Source organism: Chaetodon trifascialis, chromosome 10, assembly GCF_039877785.1.
Source record: "Chaetodon trifascialis isolate fChaTrf1 chromosome 10, fChaTrf1.hap1, whole genome shotgun sequence".
Classification (NCBI taxonomy): domain Eukaryota; kingdom Metazoa; phylum Chordata; class Actinopteri; order Chaetodontiformes; family Chaetodontidae; genus Chaetodon; species Chaetodon trifascialis.
In genome coordinates this window covers 7,344,182-7,365,332 of record NC_092065.1, presented here as the reverse complement: position 1 = coordinate 7,365,332, position 21,151 = coordinate 7,344,182, and the positions used below count along the sequence as shown (strand labels likewise).

The window sequence follows — 21,151 nt, the reverse complement described above, 5'->3', positions numbered from 1 at the left end:
AAACAAAATGGAGTCATAGTCAAATGGTTCAGATACAACCTCACCTCAACAAGACGCAGGGTGCGTTGATTTTACCACATCAGAGAAATTCAGCTACAGGTAAGTGATCAATCACACTGAAGAATGACTGCGCTCACTCTAACTGGCATTCGAGCAACTTGAAAAACATCAACACACATATTAGGTCTAACTGTGAAACAACCTAATAGCTCGTTTTGATTCTGGTGTTCTCCAAGCCGAGGGAAGAAAATGGACGTCCATTTTACTGAAAAATAAACCTAATATTCCAGCATTTGCCCATCTCTCACCCACACCATATAAGGAATAGTGCTTGCCTGGGGCAACAATACTGACTATGCGGCATGTTCGGGGCACACATTACATGGCTGGCCCTGCGTACATTTATATCCATGACTGAAGTGTATGTGCCCTGCCGCAGCTGTATCCTGCATAATTCATGACGTGTCAGAGTTCTCCACTAGCTGGTGTCTGTCTGTCAGCACTGCGTGTCCCCTGTCCCTCCCCATCCATTCCCCCTGAATGGTAATGACAAGTCACCAAGCACACACACACACACACACGGTCACAAAAAGATCATAAAACACACAGAAAACACATCCACATGTACAATTAATTAACGTAAAACATGTATGCACACCACAACACACCAACGTACAGCAACCCACAATGGGGAGGCAAGCTATTAGCGCCTCCTCATACAGTAGGTGTGCGTGTGTGTATCCGCACTGTCTTGAAGAGCTCCTGTTCGGTGTCTTATGACAGGCCGTCAGTCTGCCGCTGCAGAGGCAGAAGTGGTGGAGTCCCGGGGGAGGCCTCTAAAAGCTCACAGGGTTCTGGGGGTGGGGAGCCCAGACTTAGTGAAAGCTTTTCCATGTTCATCCACCCAGCTCTGCCTCTCCTCCTCCTGCAGCGCAGACTCCGCCGGCCTCATTCCGCATCCAAATGCAGAGAAAACTCAGTAACCCCGACCCTCTAACCACCCATCCCTTTCCCTGCATTTCCCATCCCATCGCTGCATCTGTCAGTTTTTCCCGACATCTCTGTATCTTCCTTTCCACTTCACCTCCTCTCACCCCCCTAGTCGTTACCTCCCTTTCCTCTCCCTCCTCGAATTTTGCATCTGTCACTCTCCCCATACATCTCCATCTTTTCTCCTCAAACTACCGCTCTCACCCCGCCCCCCCTCCCCCTCCTCAGAGCAGCATATCCAACAGTACATTAACCTCCATACATCTCTGTGAGCTTCTCCAGAAGACGCTTGCCTCACTGGGAGCTCCTGTCACACTGTGAGGAGACAGTGAGAGGGACCCCTCTTTTCACACTGAATGACTGCTGACGTCTCTAAACAGTACCAAAGGGTTTAGCCTGTAGCACGGTGGGGGCCCTGACGGGGGTCCTGGACTATAAAACCAAAAGAAAAAAAAAAAAAGAGGGATGGTAGCTGTCAAGAAGCTGACTCGGACGACATTGGGAAGGAGTCAGATTGTGGGAGGAAGGAGACAGAAATGCACGCTGAAACAGCAGCTGTGGTGACAAAACATCTTGTCGCCCCAGGCACGAGGAGCGCGCATGAGATTCGGCGCGCATGTGAGCGCTTGTTTGTGTTTGCCTCCCCGAACCTCGAATTCTAATCAGCCTCAGTGATGAGAGAGAGGAGAGGCACCTAAAAACAGACTGATCCCTGAGCCACCAATCATTCAGCCCCTGATTCCTCTCATGGCGTGATTTAGAAAGAGACAACCGTTTCAATGGGGGAAAACTGTTTGCAATCAGCCATTTTTCAGTTCATTTAATGGAGAAAATAAGATATTAAAGGGTTTGTTCACCCAAATTACGGTAAATCATATCTGCCTCAATACAATGGAGATTAATAGAAATTTCATTGTGATGCTCATGCTTTCTTGCCAAGCTTGACATGAGATTGATAATGCTCTATTTGTTACATATGAAACCGCAGCCAGGAGACAGTTAGCTTAGCACGGCATAAAGACTGGAAACAGGGGGATCAGCTAGCTTGGGTCCGTTCAAAGATAAAATAATCGGCCTACAGGCCCCTCCAAAGCTCACCAATCTGTACAAAAAGGTAGTAAAAGTGACTTCCTGATTACCTCACAACCAGACTTCAGGAAGTCAGAGCACACAGTTAAGAAAGAGCTTGTTCTGCTTACATTTTGGGTTTTATGAGAAATAAACCAAAAAGATATAATGTATTCATTTAGTGATCTTTCCAGGTGCTAATATGTGTATTTTTTACCTTTGGAAAGAGCCAAGCTAGCTGTTTCTCCCTCTTTCCAGTGCATATGCTAAGCTAAGCTAACTAGCTCAGCTTCATATTCAAAAGACAGACATGAGTGTGGTATTGATCTTTTTATCTAATTCTTGGAAAGAAAGCAAACAAATGTATTTCCCAAAACATTGAACTATTCCTTTAAAAACTTTAACAGTGTGAATTTTTCAGCTCAACACTTCCACCTACCTTTAAATAAGATTGAATATTTTTGATAAGTAGTGCTTTTGAACATAAAGTCTTCAAGGATTTGTGACATTGTGGGACTATCACACTGCTCTGAGGTACAGAATGAGCATATGTCTAGCGTCAAGCTGCCTTGCCTGGTGAGTGACCACAATAACAGAAAAGTCAGTAGTGCAATGTATGGACACATATGAGTGGCATGAGGTTAAATTGATTTTATTCAACGCAGTGAGCATCATAAAAAAGATGGCAGAAAACCTCAAAAACCTGGACAAATGAAAGCAAAAGTATTGCTTGGGTAGATACATTACCATCTTATTTTCCTGTACGTTTTGTGAATTTCAAATGGAGATATCACAAAGATAAAAAAAACAAATGGGGAAGCACAGCATCTGACAGCAATGCAACACAGAGCTGGTGCTCCTGACGCACAGGTAGGAAATCAATTTGCCCAAAACAGTCAAGGCACATTTTTATGGTAAAGGTCATACAAATCTATATGTACATGTGTCTCCATTTCTATTACCTGTGCCATCGTGTTCATTCATTATTGAGCACTGGTCTGACGAGGAAGCCGAACGTGACTGAAAATTCTCATGTGTGTGATTGAAGCTGTGTTTGACCCTGAGGAGGGCCAGCGTGCGGTCGATACATGTTGCTCTTGTTTTTAATCATGTAGCCGCTACAATAAAAGGCTTTTCAACTTGCGTGCTTTAACAGAGCAGCACGCTTTGACTTTCCGGGAATTCATTCCTTTTTTTGCGGACGTGGAAATTCATTAATTAAGAACAAAAACCTACCCCAAACCTAACCTCGATATGATTGATCTGACGAAAATAAAAGTGTGCAGGAGGGAAAAAAAACTCTAACTTTGCGACAAAGAAACGTTTTCCACAAAACTTTACATTTATTTGTAGATCTCTGCTTTTGATAGACTGAGCGATGAATAGAATCACCTTGGACTGCTGCTGAGGATTTCTCCTTTGATGAACTATGCTGTGACTGTTTTTGACGCACAGGACACACAAAAGAGAGTACGGTGAGAGAGGGAGACAAAAAGAGAGGCAGGGATCTAAAACACTACAGAAGGTAATGAAATGTGTGATTGCCTGGACTGTGCCATTACGAAGAGGTCCTCAGAACCTTCTCTGCTGCAAAATGGGGAGGAGGATAAGTCATTACAGTTAGGCGTGTTAACACATTCTCAGTAGGTCTAACACACACACACACACACACACACACACACACACACACACACACACACACACACACACACACACACACACACACACACTCTCCTTCCTCAGCATCTCTGAGAAGCACCGTGAGGAAATTCATTTACTTTAAGATGGGCAGTAAAAAGGACGCCTCGTAAAAAAAAAAGGCCCTTTATGTGCAATCAATACCTGAACCAATGAGCAAGCAGAGAGGCTCAGTTTGCTTCACTCAAACACAAGCACACACACAGAGAGAACTGTCATGACTTGACTTTATATTAGCTCGGCCGCTTGTCTCCTGAAGGACACTCCACGAAAGGCTGAAACGGGTTATGAGAAAGGTGTTGCTGCTATAGATTAGACATACCGTGCATCTGGCACAACCACTGGGATTAGAGCCTTTCTTGGTTACCTTAAATCACCAGCGCTGCAGGGGAGGACGCCCTGGATGGGGTCCAGAGAGTCTTATCACAACACTGTTCCTGACATATTTCCATGTAAGAGAGCAAGTGCTGATATGGTCTGTGCTATAAACACAGGCTGACTTAAGATATCGGGCTCTATCATATATTGTGCATCAAGAGTTTGTGCAGTCGTAATTTGGATGTGGAGCCTATGAGGGGGAATGTCACTCTGATTAATATGGGCTGTGATGTGGGGTAATTCCCATACTGCTGCAACTGCACTTCAAATCCTCCATCAGGCCACTGGAACAGGTACCAGCTCATTATTCACCGCAGAGCCACACAGCCGGACGCGCTCATGCACACACACAGCCGAGCGTGTGCGCTGGAAACATCTCAGCATTTACAGATCAGCTGTTTTGTCGGGGTCAGAGGAAAGAGAGCTCCGCAAAGTAAGAATTTTTAAAGAAGAGCCCGGATATGCCAAGATAACGAAGACAAGAACTTTGATTGTAAGAACCTTTCTACGGGAATCTCCGCTCCTCTTTCCGTTTGTCCTTTTCCTGTTAGATCTAAGCAAAGTAAAGCACCCCCTCACTTTACGTCACCTCTTCTTCCTGTTTATGGTCCCCCCTCACACATGCAGGCAAAAGGCTTCTTTGAGCTATTTTTTGAGGAGAGAAATGTAGGAGTGGAACTAAAATAAAGTCTTACCTGTCTCGCATCTCTTCCCCGTAAATCCTTGCTGGCAAACGCAGTTGTTAGGTGAGACGCAGGTTCCTCCATTCTGGCACAATCCGTCACACATAGCTAGAGGTAGACCAGAAGAGAAGAGCTATTACTCACCAAGATTAACGAGCATTAACTATGTAATTAGACCAGCAGCAGCATATGTATTTGCATACAGAATAAGAGCTAATTTGGTGATGTGATTCATTACAGGCTCTCATGATATTATTTCGTATGATTAATGGATCCCACCAAGGTTAATTCAAAAAATGTTCATTATCCATGGGTAGGCTGTTACTTAATGTGTCCCCAAAACACAGAGAAGTCATTGAAGTTGACAGAAAGCAATGGAAATAAATGAAACATACACGCAAATCTGCATCCCATGAATAAAGAATTAAAACGAAGGCCTGTTCAATTGTCACACACAGAGCTCCAAACTGTGTTAAAGGGGCACTCCAACAATTCAGGATTGCACTTTATTTTGACCCACTCAAGCCGAAGCCTCATGACTTCACAATGACATCATTGGGGTTATTTTTAGAACTGAAATGTTTAGTCAATTGATTGATTCGTTGATGGACAAAAAAAAATAATTGGCACCTATTTTGATGATTGATTACTTGTTTAAGTCTATTTTTGTTTTGCATTTGCTTCTTTTCTTTGTATCATTCAATTGAAAATGGAAACACTTTAAGATTGAGCCTGTGGATTTGGGAAAACAAGCAATTATGATGAGCATTTCTCACTATTTCCAAACATTTTTCAGACTGAACTATGATAAGTTCAAGACAGGGTTATTTTTTATCACACTTCATAAAGCTCCACCAGAGCCACAGAGGACAATATGGAACTATTTTCAGAGGATGTGCAGACCTCCCCGTGACAAGCAAACTGATGTGTGAAATCAGTGCAGGTTCCCCTTTAAATGGATCTCTAATCAAGGGGCTGATTAACCAGGTAAGGTCGAGTAAGCTTTCTAGTAAGAACATAGATTACAAATAAAGCAGCAAACAGAGAGAAGCACACATTAAACCTGAGTCAAGGCTTTGCAGCAGGTGCCCAAGAGAGTATGCCTACAATACAGCTTACATGGTGGTAATATGAGGTTAGGAACCTCCAAACATCAGTTTGGACCAGACACGTGAATGTGCCTGAAAAATGTCTCATGAGAATGATCTTTAATTGGGAGATTTTTCATTGACATCCCTTAATTAGTGAGATGAAATCTTTATTTTGTTTATGATTGATTAATCTTCTTTCAAAGGGCATATCAGTGTAATGATGACATTCATGACACTCAATCGTTCCTTACGTAAAAGGGAAGGTATCCTGTTGATGTTTGACTGAAATCATGAAGATGCTGTCTGATAAAAATAAACTCCATCTATCTGTGTGTACTAGTGATGAATCGGTGGCCAATTAATCAGCCGGCATTTTGAGATATTCAGCCAATGCCTGTGCTCAGGAGACCGATTAACAAAAAAAATAGAGACAATGGACATTTTTCTGCATTCCAGCAAATGACAGATAAGTGTTCAATCAATGTTCATTGACACCAAAAACGCCCTGTTCTCTAAATATCGATCATTGAAAAACTGAAGATGAAGCTCTTTTAGCTCAGTACATAATCATTTCAGGACTACACATTTCAGCTAAACTGTCCTTTATTTCTGATGAATGATTCTGGTTCTGGGTGGCACGGTGGAGCAGCAGGTAGTGCGCGTGCCTCACAGCAAGATGGTTGCTGGTTCGATCCCCGGGTCGGGCGGGGGCCTTTCTGTGGGAAGTTTGCATGTTCTTCCCGTGCATGCGTGGGTTCTCCCCGTTTTCCTCCCACAGACCAAAAACATGCTCATTAGGTTAATTGGTGACTCTAATATTGTCCTTAGGTGTGAGTGTGAGCGTGAATGGTTGTTTGTCTGTGTATTAGGGACAACGAGATTCACCGATTATATCGGAGATCCAAAACGTCTGCGATGTGACTGCACCATTAGATTCAAGGTACATCGGATATAATTTACGGGTGAATTTACGGTGCATCTCTTCTAGCCTGTCTGTATCGGTAAATTCCATGGTTAAATCGATTATTTCATATTCTAGTACTATTACCTGCCCTGTCGTGTTTTCCGAGGCAACCTGAATGCACCGTTGCTCCTCCTTCACTGATGCAAGCGATGGAGGGAAACGAGAACGACGTTAGCAGCGAGGAGATATTCAGCGCACCGAAAAAGACACACAAATCAAACGTGTGGTAATATTTTGGGTTGTTCAAGCGAGATGGTAAACTGGACAAAACGCAGGCAATCTGCAGCACATTGTTAATACTGCGCTTTCTGAAACTGTTAAACTGTGAAGATTTATACTTTTTCTAAAATTGTAGAGACAGAGAACATAATTCGGAGTAAGGATTACTTATTATAAATAAAATTTAATGCTCTGTCGATACATACTGAATTATGTCTTTTTTTTAAAATAGGATTTATTGGTTTGCTCAGTAAAAACAAACCAAATATTACATGCATCTCTCAAATTGATACAGAGAGTAAAGCAGAGTTGTGCTGTAAGAAATCTGATATGGGCACACTTTCATACCACAACTAACTGTATCGAACTGGATCACATCATATCAAACCGAATCTCTTTGTAAGCAAGTCATATCGTTATCAAATCATTTTTGAATTGCATCGTATTGTGAACAGAAGCGAATCGCATCGCATCACAGAGGGTTCAGTGTATCGTTAATGTATCGGTGGCTGCGTATCGAGATACGTATCGAATTGGCCTCAGTGGTGGAGATATACGTCCCCCCCGGAAAGGGATAGTCGGGTATAGAAAATGGATGGATGGATGGATTCTTGTTCTTTGTTTTGTGATGTAACATAAGAAGCTAGTTCATGTCTGACACATGTCTCACCACTGCAACAGCACAGTCTTAAACTGGCACTAGCACACACAATACATTAGTAACATGGTGGTGCTTACCTTTGCAGACTGTCCCATTGCCGGTGTAGCCCGGCTTACAGGAGCAGCTGTGGCCCCCAACCATGTTAAAGCAAAGGGCATTCTCATCACAGTTGTGGAGCCCGCTGAGGCACTCGTCGTGCTCTGGAGACAAAAAACACAACAGAAGTCACTTCAAACAAGCTCTTTGGTCTCAAATATACTTGTTTTATACATCTTTTATTTTAATCAAGTGGGGGAAAAAAGCAGCGGCGACAATGCAGACAATGTCATCTCCACATCTGCAAATCACCGCAATGTCCAAGAAAATAACACTTGATTAAAGAAAAGCGAACGTTTATTTTCCTTGTCGATATGAGGACTGATGGCATCCAGCTGGTAATTTGTTTTACTTTCCATTAAGAGTATGAGATTTGAGACTCAGTGTTGGATTAAATGACTTGATAGTTAGACAGCTGTGAGTCTACTAATAAGACATCAGTGACAAACCGCCGGCTGGAGGACAAGCCATTTCTCTACCTCCCATCATGATCTGTCAGATGAAATTGTTTCAGATGCTTTGCTCTAATTTGTTGTTCTTTCCTGGCACAATATGCGGGACTCAATGATGAATCTGAGTTTTATAACGACTGAAAATAAACTGACTTCATTTGCACATATGTTCTGTACATGCACATTAATGAGGTGCTGCCTTGTGTTGGATTTCGCATTTGTGAACCACTGGCTGTCAGTCTGCGTGTTATAAATTGACACAGTTGGCCGTTAAGTACCGAGAGAAATGTTTTCTGTAAGTTTCACACAAGCATTAACGAAATGTCCCCTTAGAACCGGGACTAGCGAGCTCTTGTGGCGGCTGCTGTGGAGTTAGTGATATGGTTTGTTATGAATATCCCACTGACAAGCTTGACTAATGGCTACAGCCCGTGACAACATACTGTGTCCAAATGGCGAACAAATCTCTTCCCCTCTGCATGGTGAGGAGACTGAGTTGGCAAAATAAGATGTAATAAAGGCCCGGAGAATAATGTGCAAACAGCGTAATGATACCACATGAAAAACACCACAGGGTCAGTGTGAATGAAGGAGAAGCTGTAGTCTGACAGAAACAGGAGGAAAACTCGCCAAAATCAATATTGAGTGAAACATGAATTACTGAAGAAAGACAATTAAAATATTATATTTCTGCTGGAAAATAATTTAAAACATGTTAATAGCACAATAAAGTCAGATACAATCGACTGTGGGCCCCTGCAGGCGCATCAAAGGATTATAATACAGAATGTGGAATTTTAATGTAATCGAGTAGTGTTTTCCAAACACGAAATACATGTTCATGTGTCTCCACAGAGCAACACAAAAACCGAACCAAAACCGTTTCATGTCTTTATTTTGTTACTATAATAACCTCAGACTGGTTGGATAATGCAACCCAAATAATACCATTAGCGCTACAGGTTACTAATGGTGGATAGAGCGGTGCTCTCTCATAATGCAGCACACATCTTGTGTTACCTTTATAAGAAAAAGAGTCATCATACCTTTTACTGAGGGGAACGGAATAAACAGTCCCCTTTAGAAATTAAATTTTGTAAATGAGACGATCTGAAGCTGCAGGGGGTGAAGTTTTCTTCCTTTTACGAGCAGATCACACCCGCGTTTCTGCTCCAGATTTTATTATCAAGAAGCTGTGAGCTCAGGTAAATGGGATTTGATGTCTGCGGAGGCTGCTCCATCCGAACACTCTACTAATTTGAAATAACATGTTGAGCCATCATAAAGGCGCATGATATAAGCGGTTTACAGCCTGTATAACACCAGATACCTTGGCTAACTCTTATTGAATAACTCCCCAGTTAGCAGCACCACTGCGCTGACTCCCTGAACCTTTCTGGCCTTCTCCTCTGTGGCCTCCATCTTTGTTTACACGGTGAGATGTTTGCATTGTTAATCCTCGCCGCAGCCACGGTACTCTAACTGCAAAATCAATTGAAAATCTCATCTGATGCTGGCGTAAGACTTAAACTAAACAGTTCAAGAAATGTAGATCATTTAAGCCCTCTCCCCTGTTGCAGGAACATGCATTTTAATGCACGCCCTTCATCCGCCCCTGAACACAAAGGCAGATCTTTATCCCTCTGAGACACACAAAAGGAGAATGCTCGTCTATCGTCTTTTGGAGATTCACATAAATATTGCTTTCTGATAAGCACTTGCTTACCCAGCACTACATCAGCTGAAGCACAGAAAACTTTATGGACTTGTTTTGACCTTCTGTAATCTTCTTTTCCTTATTAACAACCCTGCATCCCGTCTTGACCCACACGATGCAAAAACAATCTGTCTTTTTGCCGGGCGCTCTCTAACTTCAGTGTTTGTAGAACATTTAGTAATTTAGCCAGACAACTTTTTTCCACTTCGTATTATCATGTGTTTATAGTGCAGAGAGAACTTTCAAAGGCTGCTGAGAGGACAAGGAGTCAACTAAATCTCTTAGAAAAGGTTAAGACTCTTGGAAACACAAACACAAAGACTTCAGTGCTAATCTGGGGGCAACAGTTTGTAGTTATTCTCGTGCACTTGTGGGCCAGACTGCGCCTGACAGCAGATGGAAATAAACGCATTCCTCTCAGCTGTTTACTCGCACATTTCATTCAGACGTTAAGCAGATCTCATGAGCTTCGAGTGCGTAGCACCTACTCATGAGCATTTTCCCACAACTTGGGGCTTTTTGAAAGAGCGCAATTGTGAAAGACAGTGAGGTGTGAGGAGTGAAAGATGGCACCTGAAGAGTGAGAGGATCAGGAACGTGAATGCTTGTTGCAGGAGTCCTGAGCCGCATCATCCATTTCCCTGCCATCATCCAATCCATTATATCTCCTGAACAGACCGTGGGCTCACCCAAATTGAAAGTGACATTGTGATGAGCTCCTCCATCGAGGGTATGATGTATGTGTGCTTGTGTGTGTGAGATGGATTGAAGGACACTTAGGAGGCCCGGCTGCTCTGCTGCATCACACACACACACACACACACACACACACACACACACACACACACACACACACACACACACACACACACACCCCTGCTGTTGGACAGAATTAAAGTCTGCTCATAGGCATATAAAAACAGTAATAGGAGCACAGGAGAGAAGAAAGGTGTTTTGTTTTTTTTGTTTTTTTTCCCAAGGTCACATCTGCCAGAGCAGCAAACAGCCAGTCGTCAGTCTGAACAGACAGGGCCAGCAGACCCACCAGGTGCTTTGTGTGTGTGTGTGTGTGTGCGTGCAGGGTGTGTATTATCATCATGACCCTTGAGTTCAGTATTGGTTACTTTTTTAGTTATTTAGGAATTTACACTGCTGCACTGAGTGTAAGCGACTCTAAATTTAATCGGTAAATCACTAAAGTGTGTGTGAGAGAGAGAGAGAGAGAGAGAGAGGGAGGGAGGGAGAGAGAGAGAGAGAGAGAGAGAGAGAGAGAGAGAGAGAGAGAGAGAGAGAGAGAGGTATTTCCTCGCTGACTGCTGCTGCTCAGGCTGCAGACAGATAAACAATCAATTATGTACAGCCTGTCACCAGGGATCTCTCTCAAGCTGGCCTGTTTCTCCTCCTGCTCCACTCCCTCCACCTTCTGCCAAAACAACACCAGCCTCAGTGAGGTCTGACCTCAGGCTGCTCTCCTCAAAACACTGTAGCCCCCACTTTAACTTCGCAATTACAGGCCTGAAAGCAAGATGATCGGCCGAGATGTGTGTCAGGGAAAAACTGTATTTGTCTGCGAGGATGACAACAAGGATGACAGAACAAAACCACAAAAGAGCTCGCTGCAGTACACCATGTGTTTGGACAAATGTTGTCTTCTGTTTGCTTAAAGCCAGTTTAAATGGACTCATTATACTTTTAATGCACTCTGTACTGTAGATGCATTTCCTTGAGGCATAAAAGGTGCATTTTATAACGTTTTAACACTAACAAATGATTATATTGGACTTGCTTTATGGGCTAAAAGTTGGATTTCATGGGAAATTTTTGCATAGATTTACTGGACAAACAGGAGGAATGGCATTGCTCTTCCAGCACAAACACCTGGGCGAGAGTGGAAAACATCATTCAACTTATTTCAACCTACAATAACAGGTTTCTTTTTGGTTGTTAGCAAACAGTTGCTTATTGTCACATCCAGCAGTTACAGAGCGACATTATCATTCCTTTGAAGGCCTGTTTAACTGCTAAATTCTCCACCAGCGAGTCGTCTCTGTCTGTTAGATGCCAGGCATGTAATTTACAGTTGGTTTTCAGGGTTTTTTTGTGGAGAAGAGCTGCCTGCTGTGTCTGAAGATGACGCTATGAAAGGGAACCAGTAAACAGTAAATCTTAGGGCCAGACAGCTAAACAATGAGCTGGAACTCACTGCACAGCTCTGTAAAGCCGAGGGAAGCTGCAGATTCAGGTAATACTTCTCCGCTGGTTCATAACTAAGAGCGACGCCTCTCACATTGTTGTTGATAGATTGTGTTTGTAAAAATATCGATTGTCGCTGCGTTGAAAGTTTCATCAAAACAAAAGAGAGCCTTTGTTCAAACCCTCACTACGACAGAAAGAAATGGAGGTGATGGCAGATTGTTGACCAATTCTAGGCCGAAAAAAACAGAGTAATTACTCAAAGGTAGCGGATACTATGAGTTCAATAAAACACTTAAAGGTGGAGTTCTGAACCACTGGTGGCACTATGGAGCATTGTTTTTATGTGGGGATCTCCATGTTGTTTGTATCTTGCACAGGCAGGAGGAAGCACATGCATGCAGAGAGCACCAGGCGATGTGATGCGCAGTACGGCCACTGGATTCACAATATTTGATTGACAGCTGGTGGCGGTAACGAACCAAGAAATTCAGCAATGTGCCAACAATGTTAAGGAAGATGAAGACTAGCAAACACAGATATGAATATATATATAAATAAGAACATGTTTGTGAGACCTTAGAAACACTGAAAATCTGCATCACCTTTGCTTATTTCCTTTAAAATGCTACATACATAGCACCATTAGCTTCCCTCATCAGCAGCAATTAAAGTCTTGTAAGTCAAGCTGCGTATGTGATTCAAACAGACTTCTTGGATTTCACAGAGAAAGAGGCAAAAACTCTGCTTATTCAACTCCCCCAAGCTGCCAGACCTTTTGAGCCGTCAGGCTGAAAGTCATCTTTTCTGATCTCTGTTGTTGTCAAACCCCCTGCTCCACCTTTGGCCCCTGTCCATCCCTTCCTCCCCTTCTCCGCCCAGCCCTCCCTCCGTTCCTCTGCCTCGAGGGCCCCAGGTCTGGTTATCACAGGATTAGAACAAGGACACACACCCTGCGTACACACCTCCGGCACAAGCGCATGCATGCACATGTACACCTAGCACACACGCACACCTGAGGACAGCCTTCTTTAATAACATTCAAAGGGAGAGCACAGCCAATCCGCTACCTTTCATGGATTAGCTGCTAATCTCACAGAGTGAGGAGCACCTCAGGCACTTTGGGGAAAAGACGAAAAGAGTAGAGGGGAAGAAAGACGAGGAATCTTGACCTTCAAGATCAAGGATAAAGTGGTAGTCAAAGAAAGGGGCAAAAGAAAGTTTTCAGCTGAAGGCTTCACTGGATGCGGAGCCTGGGCTGTGTCAGGACATTTGGTTCTACATATTTCATTTAAACAAGTACAAGAAACCCACATGTTTCAGTCTAACACCAGCTGGGATCTGAACCTGTGACCTCCCTCGCTGCAGGTGGTCTTGATGTAAAATACAGATTTCTGTCTGAGCTCACTGACCCCCTGACAAGCTGAGGAGAAATACAGCCAGGGAGCCATGCTGTTTCATCCAGGCTTAAATCTGCGGATCAGTCCTTTAATCCACTATTCTGCACATAAACACTGAGCCATGAAATGAACTAAAGTCAACTTAATCCTCTTTACTAGCCAGACTGGTTCACATACGACGCTGTAATGCATGTGGAAATATGGCTATCAATACCGGGACATTGCTTCTGCTGAGTTTGCAATTCATTAAACGGTGAAAGCCATTGAGGATGATAAAGATGCTCGTATATCACACGAATATACAATGTCAATAGGTACTGAAAGGGGGGGCAGTTTAATGTTTCCTCCCACAGCTGTAATATTTCTTCTGTGGGCAACTTAGAGGAATCAACACTCCCTTTGGACTCTTCTGAAATAGAAGCAGATGTTCAATTGATATTAATACGCAGTAGATTCTTGCAGCTCCTATCTTAGCACCGTCCTACTTTTACTGTCAATTACTGCCACCAGGAGCAGAGGTGCGACACTAAACTCAACATATCAACACACAGAAGCTAAAGCACCCTGTTGTGTTTTCCAGCATTCATTAATTTCCTCATTTAAGGACCCTGAATGTTACCATTGCCACCTAATTGTGTGCCAATTCATCTTTGTAATATTGGAGGTGAGATGTGCCTGTACTTGTGATTGTGCTCAGTATCATGCTCTCTCTGATGGTGGATGTGTGGGGGCTGATAGTCCAATAACTCAGTGGGGAGATTACGACGGTAATTTGACTGAAGCAGGGAAAAAGTCATTACATCAAGCCTCTGTATAAGCCTTGGTTTAATCACACAAATTGACTTTTATATGGCGACGCATAGCTGTGTATTCCACTACAGCGACTTGAAGGCATTTTAATAGGAAACTACATAAAATATAGTGACACAATTTAATCCACTGGGTTTGGGGGTATTAATCTTCACCGTGAATCTGGGGAATGAGCACACAGTGGAAGAAAGACAAATGAGTAAAACAATAAAACTTGCCCGCAGCTCAGAAGATTAGAGAAAACATGGCGAGGGAAATCACATAAGGTACAGCGGCTGTCTAAAGATAATATGAAAAAGACTGAGCAAGCAAGGACGTTTCTTTGTCTAAATAAGTCACGGGAGCACAAGAAGAGAGATGAATGTGCATTTGTTAAGAAACTAAAAAAAACGTTCCTCAATCTCATTTCTAAGTTGTTTATGCCTTGCAGAAGCCTGTTCATGAAAAGACACAAAGTCACAAATCCTTAACTTTGCTCTATTATTTCCTGATTTCCATTGACAGGGGAAGAGGGAAACTCTACAGGGGGCCCAGATGGAGCAGGAAATGGGAGTTTTCACCGGGTGCTCCTTGTGTTGCAGAGTCTTATGGCTTTAATTCAAACTCCAATGGCACGGCAGGAAGGCTGCGGGCCTAAATCCTCCAGCGTACATCAGCGCAGGCGGCAGCCAGCCCCTTCACTCTGCTGCTGCTGAGTTAGTTTGCATTGGTGCAAATTGCTTTTTTAATTACTGACACTGAGAAAATGCAGCATGTTGCCTCCTCTGCCGAGATGATGCGCACAGGGAGCTACTTAGCATCGTGTTTCACAAGTTGCAAACAACTGCCGAGGAATGAGGCAGATCTGCCACTCATCACTGAGGGCTGACATTGTGTTATTCCAGACGAAGGGCAGAGATGTTATATTATGGAAGGATTACGCACTCAGATTTGTCTTATGGATTTCACTCCATGTGTGGTCCTGCGTTTCTAACAAAGCGATAACTTTGAATAGACACTTTTCTACGGGTGACTTTACAACACGTCTTAAAAAGTCCTTCTGCGCCTCTGTCGCATTCATTTCTCCAGGCATTAAAATACATCTCCAGCATAGCAGATTTTGTCGAGTAAATCCTGACATCTGATCTTTCACGTATGTTTCCGCCTGCTTTAAGCTTTGTTCTGATTAAGCTCCTGTGCAAACATTTTTTTTTTTTCACAATTTTTGGGTTGGATTTGGAAAACTGGATCTGGATGACATAAAAGAAATCAGTCATATTAGCTGATATCAATATATACAGAAATCAGATCAATATTTCTGTTGGACGTAAAGATTTCCTTAATCTGGGGAGTCCTGATAGCTAAATGATTAAGGCGCATACCACATAACTGCAACATCCACAGGCCGCCTTTGCCGCATGCGGCCATCCTCTCTCTCCCTTTGTTTCCTGTTCAGTGCAGGTAGAAAATGCCAAAAAAAAAAAAAAAAAGGAAAAGAAAAAAGAAATCCTGAATCCCAACTGACTGCCTGAGGTCTAACGAGTGCAGGTTGAAAAATTCATAAAGACTTGAATTTTATCTGATGAAGTGAATAAAGTGCAGGATTTCTCGGTTCTTTCATAGTTTTTCGTCCAACACACCTGTTGACTTTGCCAGAACTTTGTAGAATTTGATTCCCTCAAGCTTAAATTTCCTGGTACCAGATTCAGAGGCTGGAAAATTACCAAAAACTTTATGATTTCCAGCTGAGGGAATAATATGCATAATTAAGGCCCTCCTGTGGTTTAGGGGTTACGACTCTGAACCACAATATTCAAAGCTCCAAACCGCCCTGAGACCTTCCCGTCAACTCTCCACTATCGCCATCTATGTTTCTATAGGAACAATATCCTCAAATTAATTTCATTGACTTCACCAACAACAGGTCTTTAAGTCTGAGGTTGCTGTGACTGTCTGACTCTTACGATACCAAAACAATAGCATGTGGTGTGTTCAGCTAAGGCAACCAACTGCTGTGTCTATTTTTGGGAAGTAGGCTGTCTGTTCCTAAAGCACTGCCATATGATTGTTTAGACACTCCTTTACTACTGACAATATATTGAAGTTACTAATTTACTCATTGTCTAAAAAATGTGTCTTTTCAGCGTTTACGTCGCCCAGCAGTTAAATGTTGCTCTTATTGTTTTTCAAACATGGCAGCCATTTTTAATCAGTTACAATTAGATTTTTTTCCTTTTTCTGTTTGCATCCAGTCTTATTGGTCCGCATGATGTAACACGGATCCTTTCTCTCATGCATATTACAATGTCTCTTATCTACTATAACCTGAAGACAAACTATGGTGGAAGAAGCTTTTATGAACAAGACCGGCTACCGCAATCACCCACAACACAGACAGAGAACAAAGACTGCGAACCGTCCATGCAATCTTTTCAGATTGATTTGGTTTGCTTTTGAAATTGACTTTGATTTCAACTTTGATCAGGAACAAATGGGTCTGCCGCCTCCACTCACAGTCTCACAGTCTCTCTGTTTCTCAGGTTCTCAGTGACTTTCTTCCTCCTTATCACACACACACACGCGCACAGAGTACATTCACACACCAGACGAAGACTGAGCACACACACACGCGGACGAGGCCACAGACATTTTGACATTTGCAAATAGGCCTGACGGTATTTTGTTTTTCAAAGTTTTCAAAGGATAAATGTCTTCACATAAACATTTTTTTAGAAAGCTCACGGCACATATTTCAGATTACAAGCAACAGGCTTGTCTCACAGTACAACAGAGAATCGTATTAATGCTTTGTTATAGACTAACTATGTGTAATCATTAGGAGTTTTGGGCAAATCTAAAGTTTTAACAAAGCAGGGAGACAGACGTGCTTTGTAATGCACACAAAGCAAACGCAATCCAAAATTGATTCGACACTTTCTCCCAGAGTTCAATCTTTTCACTGCGGCCAGCTTGTGCTGAATCATAAAGCAGTGAGGCTGGTATTGATTTCTGTGTGTGCGTGTGTGTTTTATTTTAATGTGGTGCTAGTAATCATAGCAAAACCAATAAGAGCAAATCAAGCTGAGACATTAATCCCTACGCATATTAAATGAACAGACCGTGCATAATTGCAGGGTGACAGATTCACAGACCGGTGTGTCAAACCAGGCGCCGTCTGGAATATGACTAACAGAAAAAATGGAGAGGAGGTGTAGCACATGACTGAGGTTTACAGTGTGTTTTACAGGTGTTGTATGATAACTGTGTCTCCCTGTTATAACATAATTTTATATGACAAAGCTTCTTGAATCTGTCTCACGCTGCACCCTGACACTGATAACTCACTATGCTTACATCTGAATGTCTGGCTGCCTCTTCCTCCCTCTGTCTCTGGAAGTCGGTGCCTCTCTTGGCTGCACGATTCATCGTGATGAAATCAAACACCATCCTTCAGTGTATGACTAAAGATGCAAATTAAATCACTTCTAACTGGCAATAACCTTCTGTAGACATACTGTATGAAATGCTTCTCCCAGCCTCCTCTTGAATCCTCGTCTGCACACCCATACACCAACAAAACATCCTCCTTATTTGTGCTGCTTCAAGCCTGCCACCAACCTCCACACAAAATGGTTGCTGCGGAAGCTGAAGCTCACAAAGCCAGAATAAAAGCCCTCTCCACTTGATACCAGCCTGTCAAAAGGCCAGCGGAGGAACTCACCTGTGCAGGAGTAGTCATCGATCCTGATGTAGCCCGTATGGCAGATGCACATGAAGGAGCCAGGGGTGTTAACGCACATGGTGTTCTCCCTGCAGTAGTGCTTCCCTTCAGCGCACTCATCGATATCTGAAGAGAAGTCGGGAGAGAGGAGAGACGGGGGAGAACAAAGCTGGGTTACATGTAGATTTCTGTCAAGTGAATCTGTGAATGCACATTTTTATTATCAGCATTTTCTGATGTAATCCTTCCCGTTAAAAGGTCAGTAAATTATTCATTATATCATGGATATTAACAGGTGTCCAGATACAAATCAGCTCAATATGCAATGGTAGATGAGAGACATCCTCCTGTGGCGCAGATCAAACAATATTTTGAAACACTATTCTGCATTGAGAGCTCGAGCCTCAGACCTCAAGTTCAAGCCCCGAGATCAATTTTGATTTTGCTCTTTATTTTTCAAGCCTCTTTCTCTAATTGGCATTCAGCAGCTTCATCAGCGTTTGCTCCAGAGACGAATTGTGAAAAAAATTAATATGTAAAGTGTTTCTGAATTAGATTTTTAATGACACTACTGTCCACAACAGTTTCAGGCAAAATTAGTGAAAAGTACATCATTTCTTGTATAATGCTTCCTAGTCTACGGAAAAGGATGAGAAACAGCCAAATCTGACTTTGATTTCACTCATTTTTACTTTGTCCGATGGTACAGAAATGTCTGGAAGGATGATACAGGCAAAAAGGAGGAAAAGAAAGCGGCCTAAGTTAATTGTATACCCAGAAATGACCTTTAATTACCATAATGAATACAATATTCTGATGTGTAGTCACAAGCATTAACCTTATTTACCATATTTGTTGGTGCATGTATACGTATCAGCTCACCTTCTGATTATACAAAGAAATTAGCTGACTGAGCCGTCTTGTCGTCTTGTCCTGCAAAGTTGGTGTGAATGTTTAGGAGCTTCCTGAATTAATCAAACATGTTGGAGCGAGCCATAATTGACTTTGGCTTTCATTAATTTCTAATTAGGGATAAGATGATATTAACATGTAGTCACTACTGCTGATTTCTGCTGATAAACAATTCAGCTCTCAGTCCTCCAAATTATACTAAAATCTGCTGTTTGTCAGCACAATGATGCTTTTTTTTGTCCATAACTGTTAGAAATCACTGATAAATAAATCATCCCCAGCATTACACCACCTATTTTGGGTGTCCCCGTCCCGGATCCTGGGAACCATCTTGCCCTAGTTGATTCTTGCTACTGAAGGCTCCTAAGGGCTTCTACGCGGCCAGTGGGAAAGGGCTATTTGTCTTCATCAGAGGTAGACAGAGGTCGAAATGCAGAGGGTCCTTGAGAGGTGGGCGCTGAAGCACTTAGGGCTGCACCACTCGATTTTCAATCTATTCAAAGTAAAGCCCTCCGCATAGTGGCTTAGCTGCTTTCTCCAGACCACTACTGGTGATTCAGTTCATCGGTGTGCTTGAGCATACTTTAATACTTACATGCTGTAAATAAACACTGCAGAGCGAGAGTTATGCCACTAGAGAAGTTAATTCAAAAGGCTCTGCAATCAAACACAGGTGTTTCCAATTAGTCTGGCTGATTAAACCTCTGTTCAGCTGGGCGGAGTGTAAGCTGTGTAAGTAACAATAATAATGGTGTATATGGTCACATCTTCAGAAAAGGTGTAACAGGGGAGTGAAGCAGGTGTCAATCAAACACAGTCTACACATACAGTGTCCACACAGGCCTGACAGAGGTCATAAAGCCTTCATATAGGCATAAAGGCCTCTAAAATCTTGGCCAAAAAAACATAAAAAAAGACGCATATTGTCTCATTTTATCAGGTGCACAGGACAGTGATGGATACACAAGGTAAGGCAATATAAGTGAAAACACCTGTGTGGGTATCCCATGGGAGCTGAAGCCCTTTAATGGTGCTCTAACTGTGGATACTGAATTTCTAAAGTGCCCATACACAGTGTCTCATATCAAACCCCATACACACCCATGGTAAACCCACACAGGTGTTTCCAAATTGTCAGACTGTGTGGCCGAGCACAGACCATGCACCTCCATCACTCTCCTGTTGCAGCTGAACTGGGACAGCATATGTTTCCAGCTTTTTCTCACTTTGCTTTCCCTGCATGTGATCAATAAAGTATCTTCATCATTAGAATTGGTAAGCAGTGCTAATGCCCTGCATAGCTCCACCCAACTCACTGAGCGCAGCTCTTATCAGCCAGGCCACCTGAACAGAGCCACACAGGACACTGACTGTTTAATGTGAGAGGGCAGTTACTAACAACCACTAGGAATTAGCTAATAGCTCTGCAGCTCTATGCAGCTTTTATCCTCTTTTAGCTTAACTTAGACTATAAGGTCTAAGTCTCACTGCTCTGCCATTCATAAAATCTTAGGTCGGTCCCGACAGTGTGCACCCTACCTGCCTAGCATGCAACAACAGAAAGAGGAAGGAAATGAGTCACCGCTGAAGAAAGTTGGGCACAGAAAGCTGAACACTAGACTCTTCTGGAATTAGTGAACTACAAAAGAGCTAAAACAAAACTGAATGGGCACCGCAGGTCACAGGAAATATGACCCCAATGGGATGATTGTGTAGCCTGATAATTAGACTGAATTGTTGTTTCGTTTCATTCAGTCTGAACTTGTGTTAGCTGATTTCTTGTTGAGCCCTAATCAATCAGTCGAGAGCGGCATATCTGCCTCAACAGTATGGAAGCTGCAGCTGTGTTTGCTAAGAGCAGTTAAAGGTGCGGTAAGTCATTCTGGAGAAAGATGGTTGATTTTCGTTGAATCTGAAATTTAGCCAATATCTCCTCACGATCCACTAAACTTTTTTTCGTACACAGCGCTGGCTCCATAGATGGGAAAAAAATGAAAGTGGCTCGGACCGAGCTGCACAACGCTATCATAGCTAATAAGCAACAGGTGGCGTTCGTGGTCGAGGGGAGATAGGTCTGGAACAGGCTCATGCTCATGTCGTTCTGTCTCTGCTCGATAGG

At 42.8% G+C, this 21,151-nt stretch overlaps 1 protein-coding gene across 1 annotated transcript in view; it reads right to left on the bottom strand.

Annotated features, from left to right (window-relative positions):
* Window positions 1-21,151, bottom strand: part of LOC139337358 (protein kinase C-binding protein NELL2a-like) — an 80,495-nt gene that overhangs the window by 20,140 nt on the left and 39,204 nt on the right. Inside the window, exons 13-15 of the mRNA XM_070971901.1 lie at window positions 18,121-18,246; window positions 7,830-7,952; window positions 4,830-4,925 (exon numbers count right to left, since the gene is read on the bottom strand). Of these exons, the coding sequence (XP_070828002.1) occupies window positions 4,830-4,925; window positions 7,830-7,952; window positions 18,121-18,246 (345 nt within the window). The remainder of the gene's footprint in view (window positions 1-4,829; window positions 4,926-7,829; window positions 7,953-18,120; window positions 18,247-21,151) is intronic.